The sequence below is a fragment of the Nicotiana tabacum genome, chromosome 14 (assembly GCF_000715075.1).
Source record: "Nicotiana tabacum cultivar K326 chromosome 14, ASM71507v2, whole genome shotgun sequence".
Classification (NCBI taxonomy): domain Eukaryota; kingdom Viridiplantae; phylum Streptophyta; class Magnoliopsida; order Solanales; family Solanaceae; genus Nicotiana; species Nicotiana tabacum.
The window spans coordinates 101,135,365-101,150,251 of record NC_134093.1 but is presented as its reverse complement, the minus strand read 5'-3'; the positions used below and the strand labels follow the sequence as shown (position 1 = coordinate 101,150,251).

Sequence of the window (14,887 nt, the reverse complement as noted above, 5' to 3'; positions counted from 1 at the left end):
TGCTCTTCTTCATTTCCGACACGAAGCAAGAAGACACTGAATACTGGATCTGTTCTTTCTTTATATTTCTTGTCAGTTGAATCTTTTTCATTTGAGGCTAGAAGTATAATACATTTTCAAATTAAATTAGTAATAGAATTTTTTAAGAAGTATATCCTAAAAGTAATAAGATTACATGACTAATGATATTTACTTGTTCAATTTTATATGAATTAGACAACCCGAAAGTAATTATACTAAAAGGATTACTAAAGGTAATCATGTAGGATTCCTAACGTATAGTATTATGTCCTAAAACTAATAAGATTATAAGACTAATATCTAGAATTGCGGTTATGTCCTTTTATTATGAGTTATTATGCTTAATATTATAAGGTTATTTTTGGAAACCGACATTGAATTCATACTTTTATAATAATATAGATATAGATAGATAGATAGATTTTATAGATATAATATTAAAAAGTTATTTTTGGAAACCGATATTGTATTCATGTTTTTATAATAATATAAATAGATAGATAGAGGGGGGGAGGGGGGAGTTCTAATTTCTTTTTTTTCTTGGGTACAAAACAAAGCATGAAAATTTTCCTTTTTGGTCAATTTTTTAGAAAATTATTTGTCGAAAAAATTGAATGTTTAATATATTTTACATTATTTATTTTTTGTCCCAAAACTTTAAAAGAAAATGCCCAGACAGTACTCAATCAAGATTCTGTTTAAAATACACTTTCTTAAAAATGTTCCAAGAGAAAAGAAAAACAGTTCTATATTCTTTAAGAACTAAATAAGGAAACCATACACTACGACGTCGTTCTCCCTGTTACCTTAAATCTTGCACAAAACCCTGTTGAAAGATCCATCACATAAGGTAGAAATTTCGAAACTTTGGCTGCACGTATGGGTTGAAGAAGAAAAAAATAAAGTGGGGTTTTTCCGTAGAACCTCAAAACAGTTTTAAGTTTAAATATGAGTAGCAGTAGTTTAATAGGAGGAAAAGTATGTGAAGAATTCACACCAGGGTATTATGGAATTTGTACAATTGGAGGTATGCTTAGTGCTGGCACTACTCATCTTGCTATCACTCCTCTTGATGTTCTCAAAGTTAATATGCAGGTAAAAAATTTGTTGGGGTTTGACTTTTTGGCAGAATCTTGGTCAAAATAAATACTAGTAATGTTGTATTTCTGATTTCTTGTATGCAACACACTAATGTAAATAATTAGTTAATGCTGCTGAATGTAGAATTTTAGATTGTGTAATTACCCTTAAAAAGTCAAAATTATTTAGCATTGGGATGATACAGAGGATTTATATAGCTGGCATTTGAAATTGATTGCTTCCCCTTTCTGTTGATATAGTTGCTATTTTTTGCGTTGTCTTTTTGCATAATTTGGGTCAACACTATATGTTGTGCTGCATTTCTGGTTTCTTATATGCAAAATGGTAAGATAAACAGATTTTCAATGCCCGCACCTAAATATGTAGCCTAGTTGTCAATGTAGTGGTAGGAGAACCATAAGGTTTCAGGTTCAAATCCCAAGTGAAGGCGAAGAAATACTAGGCGACTTCTTCCCATTTGCCTAAGCTTTGATGTGCGGAGTTACCCGGTGCCTATGCTGTGGGAGGTAGTAAGTACCCGGTAGAATAGTTGAGGTGCGCCTAAGCTGGCCCACCATCATAAGAAAGAACAATTAGTTAATGCTCGTGCAAGTAGATTCTTAAATTGTATAAGTACCTTTAGAAGGTCAAATTATTTTGCATTTGAATGATACCTGAGTTGAGCGGAATGGGTACAGAAGGATTTATATAGTCGACCCAAACTAATTTGAAGTTGATGCATGACTAGTATAATCGTCAACCCCATTTCAGTTGATGTAGTTTATCTTCCATTACGATCTTTATTATGAACTATTGCTTGTAACTTGTAGGTGCACCCTATCAAGTATAGTAGCATTTCCACGTGCTTTACGACTTTATTGAGGGAACAAGGTCCGTCGGCCTTTTGGCGAGGATGGGCCGGGAAGTTTTTTGGCTATGGTGTTCAGGGTGCTTGTAGATTTGGTCTCTATGAATACTTTAAGAAAGTGTACTCAAATTTACTGGTGGATCAGAACAAGAGTGTGGTATTTTTCGCCAGCAGCGCATCAGCTGAAGTAATTGCTAATGTGGCTCTCTGCCCATTTGAGGCCATTAAAGTTCGCGTGCAAGCTCAGCCTCATTTTGCTAAAGGCCTCACTGATGGATTTCCGAGAATATATGCTTCAGAAGGCATCCATGGGTACAATTCCAACCATGGATCTCTTTCCCTTCCCTCTTTTGGTGCAACATTTCTTCGTACTGACAATCGATACAATTTGGTTTTCTAATTTCAGGCTATACAGAGGGCTTATTCCTCTACTGGGTCGTAATCTACCATGTACCTCTCAGTCATTGAAACTCTATTCAGTTGCTGTAAATTTTTATATCTATATTCAATGAAATTATGTACGCATAGATAACCAATATGAAGCATGTGATACCAATCAAACAATTGCGTGTACTCTCCTTTTGAGGTTTTAAGAAATATATAATTGACTTTTCAGAATTCTGTTAGCCACATAAGACTGTTTTACGTCACCTGTATGAAGTTGAAATCGAGCTGAAATGCATAGCAAGGCTATACTAGATCATTTATTGCAATAGATGTTAAAGTTTAAAGTAGAAAATTGGCTTTACCATATGTCATTTCTAATCTTGATCTAATTGAGCAGTGATAGAAGAAATTGATGACTATTAGCTGTATTATAAATGCTTTAGGTTTAGGGGTATGATCAATACAATTAACGTTGGTTATTCTGTTTCTTTCCCCTTGAAAAGGATTTGATGTTGGTTATTCATTTTATTCCGGTTATTTTGTCTGCAGTCTCAATAGTTATGTTCTCAACCTTTGAGCATACAGTGAATTTTCTTTATCGAAATATAATCCAGAAAAGGAAGGAAGAGTGTTCAAGAGCTCAGCAGCTTGGCGTAACTTGTTTTGCTGGATATGCCGCTGGATCTATTGGTAGTATTATTTCGAACCCTGCTGACAACATCGTGGCTTCTCTTAACAACAAGAAGGCCAGTAGCCTAAAGCTGGTAAAATTTCTTAATGTTTTCCCGCACCGAAAAATAAATAAATGCTTCTCATGCTTGCTGCATTTTTATTTTACCCTTTTTACCTTTCAGGCTGTGAAGAAAATTGGATTTCTTAATTTGTTTACAAGAAGTCTTCCTATTAGGATAATGCTAGTTGGACCAGTTGTGACTTTGCAGTGGTTGTTCTACGACACCATTAAAATATTCAGTGGATTGTAAGTGCTGTTTCCGCACTCAATAGCTTATTTGTACATGAGTTGGTTCAACTTTCACTTTCCCAACCTTGCGTGTTCTGCATGACAATATGACATGTGATTTCTTGTTATTTTAGCATGCATCTGCTTGAAGACCACACGAGTTATTAGTTACATAAAAGTATAAAACTATTATTAATGTGTACTGCTTTCTTGCTTCTCATGATTTAAATAGATTATGTGATTTTTGACCAAATATAAGATGTAGAAGATTCACGAAACTCGAGAAGTGATGTCAGTCGCTTTCCCTAGGCATATGTGCACACTCAAGCACGTAAAATCTTCATTCACATTGAACTTCATAAGAAACAAGAAACGGGAAACGGCATAAAAATTCGTAGAACTAAAGTTGTCATGTTCAGGAGACCCTTATACCTTCAAGGATGTGGTTTTTGTATGTTGCTTGCTTAGTGGGCTATCAACATGGCAGAAAGCGGTCTGGCAGAGGTGCATTGGCTGCCCAGATATTCTATAAGAGGGCAATAGTCAAATCATTGTCCAAGTTTGCCCTAGTGGGGAATGAAGTGGGTGAGAATCATGAGGTCTCAAGTTCAAATTCCAATGGAGGCAAAAACACTAGGTGATTTCTTCCCATCTGTCCAAGCCTTGGTGGACAGAGTTACCTGGTACCTGTTGTTGGTGGGAGGTGGCAGGTATCCCGTGGAACTAGTCGAGTTGCGCGCAAACTGGCCCGGGCACTACAACTATCAAAAAAAAATAAAAATTACACAGGAGTATTAGCCAAGTAGACTGTCCAAGTCTGGTTTTAGCCCCAACTCGCTGGGGCTTGAGGTGTAGTAGTAGTTGTTGCACACAGGAGTAGTCAAGGTCAGTACCCCATCACTTTGGGGTCAGCTGTAACACATTAACACTACTCTCCTTCAATTCATTGTTATTTTATTTTGAACAATGTCCGACGGCTAGTGGCCTTTGACTAGCTATCGGCAGAAGTTTTGTTTGGATGAATTTTTAATGCATGGAGGAATTCTTCTGTGCGGCTTTGATCTGGAAAGATTATCTTCACTATTTGCAATTGGGTCTCTGAAGACCCTTGAACCAACTTCAAAAGCCAGAGGTTAATAAGGACTCCTTGATCACATAACTGAGGTGCTTGTATTATTCATAAATAAAGGAGTAACTGTAATTAAACTTGGATTCTAGTACATGTCAACCAAAGAAAATTAAAAGAAAATAAAAGTAAATTGTCCTAAAACAACTGCAGACTAGGAAACAGATAAAACTTGGATTCTAGTACATGTCACGAGAAGTCTTTTTTGATAACACCAACCTAGGAGAAGCCTTAGTTACTACGTCTCTCAAATAGTAGAATCATCAGGAAGAATCTCGTCAAGCAAATAATACTTATATTTTCGTATATTCCAATTTTAGTGCCTTAAGCTACATTCACTCTTAGAGGCAAACCTACTTGTAACATTGAGGGGTCACTGAACCCCATAAACTTTGGCAGAAATCTTGTTTAGGTATGTATGTATACCTTTAGGGGTCACTGATTGAGCAGGTTGCCCAAATTTCCTTTCTCAGACTGTTGACGGGTTCGATCCTAACTCCAACAACTCTTTCTATATTTTTTAGTTTCTCCATTCTACCATTTTAGTTTAGCATCCACCTTAATTTTCGGCTGAACATAAACCTATTGAAATGTTTATGTTAGAAAAAACTAGTGGTGCCCCCATCGCATTAAAATCCTGGGTCCGTCTCTTCTCTTGGTGTGTGTTTATGTATGTTGAGTTAGTTAGTTGTCCCATATGGGTGATGTATTATCTAAGGGCCTTCAATGTGGTTTGTAAAGGTCTTGGGCTACTACATTCATTGCTTTAAGGTATTGAGTTGGATTATTATATTCCTTCACATGGTATCAAAGCCAACTTTTGGCAAGCTGATTCTCACACTCAAAATTCCGTATTACAGTTGACTTGTAACCCCAAAATCAGGTAACACTGCTTGAATTAGATGGTTTTCCCACATGGATTATGTAAGAGCTTTCAAAAGGATTTATAAAGGTTTTGAGCTACTCCACCTGTTGCCTTAACGTTTTGGTTTGTATGCTCGGATTCTTTCAAAAAATCAAAGCAGATAGAAAAAGTACATAATCTAGGTTGACTCTTATTATGAGAAAATCTACTTGGATATTTGTTTCGCTTATTCTTCTGAATTCGCATGTCACCTGCATCCTCTACGTCTTTGTAATGGGTAAGGGTCTGTCAATTTTGTGAGTAATATTCTTTTAGCTACGATCATTAACCGGTTAACAATGATTGTCCTTGAATGAATAAAATAAAATCATATTTTCTTTGCCTTTCATGTTATAAGCAAATTCTTGGCTTGATGTTTTACATTTATATTTTGTAGGCCAACCAGCGGACATGTCACCAAAGATATAGAGGAAGATAAAATGGCTGAAAGTCATTCAAGATGAAGGCTGTTGTTGATGCATGGCATATGCATCAGTCTATGGCTATATTGAGCATTCTAAGATTCGTGCAAATGAAAAGCTGCTTGGTTAACTGATTTAGTAAACAAGATGAACGAGCTATCCTCCAATTTGCTCTATTGCTGGCTGGTCCTAGAGTATGAGACACTATTTTGAGCTACCTCAAGAAGGTGAACCATTTTTGTGAATAGAGGAGACACGTTCGCTCTTTCACGCACTAACTTGTACAGTTTGCAGAAGTTATAGCTAAGGTAACATTTGTAATGGACAACAACCAAATCTGCCATATTTCAGCTCTTTTTGGTCCGCTAAAATATGAACCAAAATTGACACTACTATATCAGTGATGATAATAATATTGCTGGGCAGTTGTCTTTAAACCTTAATTTGGGAAAAGGAAAAGGCAAGAACATAGTTGTGTATAGGTAGAAATGTAGAACAATGCCTACAAATTTTGTTTGCATACATGGAATTTCGTATATATTTGGAAGAAAAATCATTAGCCTCTCTTTTCAATTTTAATATCAATTTCCTCTGCTCTGCAAATTCTTGTTTTAATATCTCAGAAAATGCCACTTCCCTATTTTCCCCTTTTTAACTTGTACTTAATTTATGGATAGCACAAGAAATGTAACTGAGAACTAACCAATTGAACAAAATTCATATATAATCTCTAGTAATTTACAACAGTTTCACAAGGACATAGAACAATCTGACACTAACGGAGACTAAGAACTTCACTTTCCGGGGACAAAGTTTGTGGCATAAGCCCAGGCATTGTTGTTAACGGGGTCAGCAAGGTGGTCGGCAAGGTTCTCCAACGGACCTTTTCCAGTGACGATAGCCTGAACGAAGAATCCAAACATAGAGAACATAGCAAGCCTACCGTTTTTAATCTCCTTTACCTTGAGCTCAGCAAAAGCCTCTGGGTCATCAGCAAGACCTAATGGGTCAAAGCTACCACCGGGGTAGAGTGGGTCGGTAATCTCACCAAGAGGTCCACCAGCAACACGGTAACCCTCAATAGCTCCCATCAGCACAACTTGACAAGCCCAAATGGCCAAGATGCTTTGTGCATGGACCAAACTTGGGTTGCCCAAGTAGTCAAGTCCACCTTCGCTGAAAATCTGGGATCCAGCCTTGAACCATACAGCTTCACCGAACTTGACACCATTACGAGCCAAGAGTTCAGGAAAGACACAACCAAGAGCTCCAAGCATGGCCCATCTACAGTGAATCACCTCTAGCTCACGGTTCTTAGCAAAAGTTTCTGGATCAGCTGAAAGTCCAGCAGTGTCCCATCCATAATCACCAGGAAACTCACCAGTCAAGTAACTTGGGGCTTCACCGGAGAATGGACCCAAGTACTTGACACGATCAGGACCATACCATGGGCTACCAGAAGAGACTGGCTTCGCCTTGGTAACAGTCTTTCTCATGATAGCTTTCCCATTTCCAGTAATCTCGGAGGAAGATGGTGAGAGTTTCACTGCATTTCCAGCAAAAGAAGGGGAAGAGAGAGCCATTGTTGAGGCAGCCATTGTTGTAGAAATAAAATGAAAAGACTTGATTTGCAGCTACTAAACAAAGAATACTTGATTTTTGGCTTGAGTTTCATGGTCTTACACCAAGTGTATTTAAATGACTCCAAAAGACTAAAGTCCTTATCCTAGAATATCATTATCTGTTTCCTCATTGGTGGATTACAATTTGTTTAACTTTTGCATTATTGTCCATTTGTCAAAGTTCAAGTATGAGTAGATATATTTAGATACGTTATTATGTCTAGAAAATCTAACTCAATGTTGATTTCCTCTCGTAAAGCAATCCAGAGTTGCCACGTGTGATAGTAGATTATTGCAAAATCCACATGACCACGAGCATAAGAGTAAGTCATGGCCATGCAATAGTTCACACACTTCTGTTTGGCTGGCCTATCAAATATTAGTAGTGTATATACCTCTTCATCACAATGAGACGCATGGGAAAAAAAAAACTTTGTAATTATTTCAATGACTAGAATTTATTACAATTCCTTATGTCATTCTTAACTATTCGGATGAATAATTCTCTGAATGCCAATTAGGAAAACAGGAGAATAAGCGAAACTTAAATATATGTTAATTTCTCTCGTGAAGGAGATAAATTAAGAGGAGGTAATTTTAGTTTATAGGAAGCCATACACTAAGGTTAAGTAGCAAATAAGAGCAGGGACAAAGCTAGAATTTTAATTTTATAGGTTATGGATTTAGAACGACGATAATTACATTATTTGAGCAAAAATTATTTAATATTTGTATATATTTAATGAATTTTCTAACGCTATTTGTATACATTTAAAGTGTTAATACTTGTGTTCTAAATTTAATATTTGTATATATTTAATAAACTTTCTAACATAAATATATTGTTTGAGCAGAAATTATTGGGTTTGTCTGAACCCATTTCCTGCTTCTAGCTTCGCCCCTGAATAAGAGTTTGTTTGGACAAGCTTTCACAGTACTCTGCATATTTTAAAAAGTGCTATTTGTCGAAAGTGCCTTTTAAAAAAGAATTTTAATGGTGTAATAGTTTATGTTCAGATAAATATTTGAGAAGTAATTTGTTAGTATTAGAAAAGCAGATTGTGTTTGACTAATCTTTTAAAAGAGTCTTTTTAAGCATTGAGTTACGAAAAAGGGACATGTACAAATTTACTTTAGAATTACTAGTATTTAAAAAGAAAAATAATCTCAATTGTTTATTATTTGAGAGTTTAATTAGTTTTAATATTATTTCATTAAAATATTTCTATCATTTGTTTGAGATTTATTGAAAAATAAAAAGTTGGAGTGTTGGATAGATAATACCGTGCAATGAAGGAGAAATGAATAACATTCGGTTGATTTCCTTCCGTTCCACTTTATGTTTCGAGGGTCAATTTACTACTTTTAAAAGCTAAATTGGATTATACCAACTCAATCTTCTAAAATTAAAATTTAGATATTTAAAAGCGGTACGATAAGTATTACAAGTTAGCAATTCTTCTCATAACAATATGATAAGAAAATACATTTCAAAATGTTGGTCAAAATTTACATAGTTTGAATTTCGAAAAGCAAAAATATTTACATAAACTGAAACGGATGGAGTAATTGTTTTTATTTTGAGAAGCTCGTCAACAACCAAAAAAAAAGTCTTGCATCCAGCAAATAAGTAGCCTATTTGTGAACCATATATGACTTGCATCCAGAAAATAAGTAAGTAGCTCGTCAACAACCAAAAAACGCTACTACTTCAGCAGTTATCACTTGCATCCAGAACATAAGTAAGAAAAAGGAAGGAATGAGTTTACTTCTGTACAATTCAGTGGGAACACAGAGGTAAAAAAAACGATGCCAGCTTAGTGGTTATTTAGGATAAAGGGAGTAGCCTATTTGTGAACCATATATGATGATGTTATTTAGGTTAAACCTTTGCTTGGGAAACAACTGCATGACAAATTCTTTTCTATAGCATGATTTGTTCATTCTATTTCAGCAGATATGATATAAAATTCTCTCTCTTCTTCTTCCTAAGACTACACCACCCCCACCAAGAGTCAAGCTTCCCGCGTCCAAACCCCAGTGAAGTTCTCCGGCAACCGAGCCCTCACGCGCGGGCAACTCGCGTGCTTTTTCGGCGAGATTTCAGCCACGCGCCGGCGCGTGTGGCTTTCTTCTGGCGACCTTTCAAACTTTTTTCTTCAGATAGCCTCTTCTCGAGGCTTTTCCGAGCCTTCCCATTTCAGTTTCACCAAAATCCGATGATTTTTTCTTTTTCCGGCCATTAAACACCAGATTCTTATGGGAGAATGGCATTGGAAGAAGTCCAAAGTGATCCTTGATTGGTGGAAACCTACTACTGGTTGCTGGTCAGAAGAGATGGAGCATGATTGGGTTTGGATTAGGCTTTTGGGACCTCCTATTAATCTATGATTAGAGAAAGTGTTCAAAGCAATAGGTGACCAATGTGGGGATGGATCGAAACAGAAGAGGAGACAACACTCAAATTTCATCTACGATGGGCAAGAATTAAAGTGAAGGGAGATGGAAGCAAGGTACCAAGAGATATAAAGGTGGAAAGCGATGGGTTTTTGTACAAAATTCCCATCTGGTGCTAAGTTCCGGTAACGGCGATGGCGGTCTTGCGGGATGACGATGAAGGAAGGCAAGGTCAGATGGCTAATAGGGGAAATCTTCTGGGAGATGGGACTTATTCGGCCCAGCAATCCTCTAGTCATGTGGGTACATCGAAGGAAGGGGAGAAGTTTAAAAAATTGGCACATGTGCCAGAGTCACGTGAGGTCGTCACTGTTTCTTTTAATGATGTTTTGGGCCACAAACAATTAATTAGTTTGGGCCCAAAATTGCCAGATCCATCAGTTGATATTTGTTGCAAAGGCCCAACTCAAATAGCGCAATCTGAGGAGCCTCTTTTAAAAGATCCTCTGCTAATTGAGATACAGGCTATTGTAGCGGACTCTTCAAAGAAAAATCACGTTAATGAACTAACGCTGGCAACATAGGTCGACCGTCTTGAGGGAATTGACGAGGAGAACCATCCAATCCAAGTTGACAAAGAAAAGGCCATGGTGATAATCACAGAAAAGGAACACTCATCGACAGAGAACGAGGAAATTAACAACATGCAGATTGGGGAGGGGAGCACAATTGGGGATTGGCCCATAGAAGAAGCTCTACCTCTAAATTCACTAGCCAATGAAGAAGAGAAGGATCCAGATTTTGATACACCAATTTGGGTGCATCAAAATATCATCAGATTGAGCAAAGAGTTTGGGGTGGAATTTCAAGGGTGTGAGAAAGAAGCACTTCAGTTATTTATGAAGATTGATGGTAAGAGGCGAGCTTCAATGGAGCCATCAATGACGACAATGTAGGCAGTCACCCCAAAAAAGAAAGAAAGCAAAGAAGTGAGAAACTTAGATATTGGGAGCAAGTTCAAAAGCAATGGTACTAGAAGCAGGGAGAATATCTTGCCATTGATAGTAAATGATGATCAGAATTATATCCTGGAATGTTAGGAGATTAAATAGATTTGGAAAGAGGGAGTCGATTAAAAATATGATTCATAGTTGGAAGGCAGATGTTTATTGCTTCCAAGAGACCAAGATAGAAGGGGAAATCGGGAAATTAGTTAGAGAACTATGGGCATACAACTGGGTGAAATTTGCTCAGTTAGAAGCAAGTGGAACTAGGGGAAGGGTATCCTTATCATGTGGGACAGTAGGGTATGGGAAGGGGAGATTAGTAGCTTGGGTATGTATTCCATCACATGTATATTCAGTGGCAAGTCACAAGAATTTGATTGGCACTTATCTAGTATATATGCTTCTAATGAGAGAGTTGAAAGAGAAGAAGTATGGTAGGAGTTAGGTGTTGCGAGGGGTTTATTCACTGGGCCTTGGTTAGTGTGTGGGGACTTCAACACTGTTAGGTTTCCATCCGAGAGGAAGAATTGTAATAGTTTCACCAGATCAATGGCTGAATTTACAGAATTCATTGAGGATATGGGGTTAGTAGACTTGAAATTGCTAGGAGGGAAGTTTACTTGGAAGAAAGGGGTAAATCACAATATTGCTGCTAGGTTGGTTAGGTTCTTGATTTCTGAAGAATGGGATGAAGGCTTTAGAAATATTAAGCAGCCAATCATGTACAAAGTCACTTCAGATCACTCACCTCTGATGCTACAATGTGGGAATTGGGAACCAGTGAAATCTTATTTCAAATTCGAGAATTGGTGGCTGCTGACTGAAGGCTTCAAGGACAAAATTAAAAACTGGTGGGATTCTTTCTCTTGTGCTGGTAGACCTGATTATGTTCTTGCTTTCAAACTGAAAGCTTTGAAGGAGAAACTCAAAGACTGGATCAAGTCAATACAAGGTACTTGGATATGCAGAAATTGAACATCCTTGGCCAACTTGCTGAACTTGAGGAGATTCAAGAGCTGAGGATCCTGAATGATGAAGAAATACATAAAAAAGCTACCCTACTGTTGGAGTTTGAGGAAACTACTAGAAAGGAGGAGATAGCATGGAGGTAAAGGTCCAGAGCTATTTGGTTGAAAGAAGGAGATACAAATACTAAGTTTTCCCAGAGAACTGCTAATGCTCATAAAAAGTACAATAACATTGATACGTTACTAGTTAATGGGGAAACTATGGAGAATCCTGAAGACATCAAGAAGGAGATAGTCACTTTTTACCAAAACTTATACATAGAGGCTGAGGAGTGGAGACCACAATGTAATCTAAGGGAATGCCCAACCATTAGTCTAGAGGAGAATCAGATGTTACTGAGCACCTTTGAACCACAGGAAATCTGGGAGAGTGTTAAAACATGTGCAGGGGACAAGGCTCTTGACCCCGATGGTTATACTATGGCTTTCTACATTCAATGCTGGGAAGTGATTATTCCGGATGTGGTTGCTGCTGTCAAGAATTTTCAAGAAAATGGAGTTTTCGAAAAAAGTTTCAATGCCACCTTCGTGTCTTTGATTCCTAAGAAAGTGGGAGCCAAGGAATTGCAAGACTTTAGAACTATCAGTCTGATAGGTAGTATCTATAAAATAATTTCAAAGATTTTGACAGAGAGACTCAAAAAAGTGATGTGCAAACTGGTGGACACTCATCAAATGGCTTTTATCAAAGGCAGGCAAATTATGGATGCTATTCTCATTGCTAATGAGTGTGTAGATGCTAGAATGAAGAGCAAAAATCCTGGCATTTTATGTAAGCTGGACATAGAAAAGGCATATGATCATCTGAATTGGGAGTTCTTGCTGGGAATATTATTGAAGATGGGCTTTGCTGAAAGGTGGATTATACCAACTCAATCTTCTAAAATTAAAATTTAGATATTTAAAAGCGGTACGATAAGTATTACAAGTTAGCAATTCTTCTCATAACAATATGATAAGAAAATACATTTCAAAATGTTGGTCAAAATTTACATAGTTTGAATTTCGAAAAGCAAAAATATTTACATAAACTGAAACGGATGGAATAATTGTTTTTATTTTGAGAAGCTCGTCAACAACCAATAAAAAAGTCTTCTCTACACAAAAATACTTTTCATATTTGCATTAAAAAAAAAAAAAGAGAGTACTTCTTTGAAAATAAAAAAGAAAGTACTTTTAACTTTCCAAAAACTTTGTCAACTAGGCTAATAATATAGTTTTGATAAACAATTCTTGTCCACTTAAAATTTGTTGCAATCCTTAGTACCATGTGCCATATTCTCTTTAAAAGTTAAATTTTTCCTTGAGAAACATATAGATGTAAACAGATTGGTTTCGGGGTGCCTTTAATTATTTGTTAGAAACACAGACAATTCGGAAAAGAAATTAACGTAAAATACGACACTTCCAGGCCTCTTACAAATTGTTATTTTGATTAGAAATAACGTCCGATTCCAAACCATAAAGACCATATTTGTATACTGAAATGTATATATAAATTACTTGGCCCATTCTCAGGTTCAGCGAGCTGTCCCGACACGCACCGACTTTAATCTCCACAGACAGAGAGTGAGTCCGTCGATTTATCGAGGGGCTCAACCACAATATTAGATTCAACATGGCTCGAGAGTTGGAGATTGACATCCCATACCAGCGGGTAGTGGAGATCGCTAGGAGATTTACTACTAGAAATCCGGTAAAAACCGACCAAAAAAACCGACCAACGTTGGTCGGTAATGGCCAAAAATCGACCAAAACGCGACCATTTACGTGTGGACGGTATTTTTGTGGTCGGAAAGGAATACCGACCAAAGTTAGTTGGAAATTACCGACCAACTTTGGTCAGTCAATTAAATTCAAAAAAAAATATTGCAAAAAGAACCGACCAAAGTTGGTCGGTTTTTCCGACCAAAGTTGGTCGGTATTTTAATTATGTAAAAAAAAGATTCACTATCTGGGAATCGAACCGGGGTCTGTACTGTGACAAGATACTATTCTACCACTAGATCATTGGTATATTTTGTTTTAACACTGTCTTTTATTTGATTTATACTCTTTAATTGTATTTTCGCACGAAAATAACCGACCAAAGTTGGTCGGTTTTATTAAATGACCCGCCGAATTAACCGACCAATTTTGGTTGGTTTTTTTAATATTAACTTTTATTTATATTAATTGAAAAACCGACCAAAGTTGGTCGGTTTCTTGAAACATAAAATTCGCGGGACTCAAAAATAGTTTCCCGCATTTTTGCGCCAAAGAAAACCGACCAAAGTTGGTCGGTTTCGTAAAAAAAAAATTAAAAAAAAATATTTTAAAAAACCGACCAACTTTGGTCGGTTTTTTGGTCGGTTTTTTTACCGACCAAAGTTGGTCGGTCAACCTTGGTCGGTTTTTGTCGAATTTCTAGTAGTGATTGGAGGGTATGTGGGCCCGGGAGAGAGGAGAGGGAGGCTGATATTTGGCTTAATGTATGCATATTTTAATATATATTGCCTCACATTTTGCTCATGCCTCGTAGATTTGAGACGCATGATATAATGATTTGTGTTAATTTGTGGTATTTCTATGTGTAGGAATCATTCAGATGCAATTTGGGACGAAAGAGCGCGAATTGGAGCGAAAATGGAAAGAAAAGGGCAAAAGTGCAAATTTGAGGGACACATGCAGCGTGGGGCGCTGCCTATGGCGCACTTTACGGTGTTGCTGAGAAGCTGAGCGCCAGGGCCAGCGCCCCACGCTGCCCTGGACACTCAAAACGCAAGTATGTCCTATTTCGACTAGGACTCGGTTATTTTGACCCCAAGACTCCCCAACTCATATAAAAGCCAACCTAAACCTATTTTGAAGGGGGGACGTAACTTGTAGAGAAAAACAAAAGAATGAAACACTCGGGAGCACGAATTTTAGCAAATCTTCCATTCTTCTTCTAGTATTCATTGATTTTATGTTTGAAAATATTATTTTTGATGATTGTATGAACATGAGTGGCTAAGAACCTTATTGTTCTGGGGTCATGGGTGCTACATGAATGTTGATGTTTGAAGTTTAATTTAACGAAGTT

At 37.1% G+C, this 14,887-nt stretch overlaps 2 protein-coding genes across 4 annotated transcripts; one reads left to right on the top strand and one right to left on the bottom strand.

Moving 5' to 3' along the window:
- The first annotated feature begins 779 nt into the window (after nt 1–779).
- On the top strand, nt 780–7,435 carry LOC107770017 (mitochondrial phosphate carrier protein 1, mitochondrial-like). 3 transcript variants are annotated; one of them, XM_075229801.1, is made up of 6 exons: nt 780–1,048; nt 1,932–2,281; nt 2,376–2,419; nt 2,906–3,120; nt 3,211–3,335; nt 5,745–7,435. In XM_075229801.1, the coding sequence occupies exons 1-6, from the start codon at nt 1,028–1,030 to the stop codon at nt 5,809–5,811; spliced, it is 822 nt and encodes a 273-aa protein (XP_075085902.1). In that variant the 5' UTR covers nt 780–1,027; the 3' UTR covers nt 5,812–7,435. The 3 variants fall into 3 exon arrangements, with proteins under 3 accessions (XP_075085902.1, XP_016444759.1, XP_016444758.1); XM_016589272.2 differs by having other exon boundaries at nt 788–1,116; XM_016589273.2 differs by lacking the exon at nt 3,211–3,335 and having other exon boundaries at nt 784–1,116.
- Nucleotides 6,472–7,367, bottom strand: LOC142168772 (chlorophyll a-b binding protein 7, chloroplastic-like). The gene has a single exon (XM_075229802.1). It carries the CDS (start codon nt 7,365–7,367, stop codon nt 6,564–6,566), a length of 804 nt encoding a protein of 267 aa, XP_075085903.1. The 3' UTR covers nt 6,472–6,563.
- Nucleotides 7,436–14,887: the final 7,452 nt, after the last annotated feature.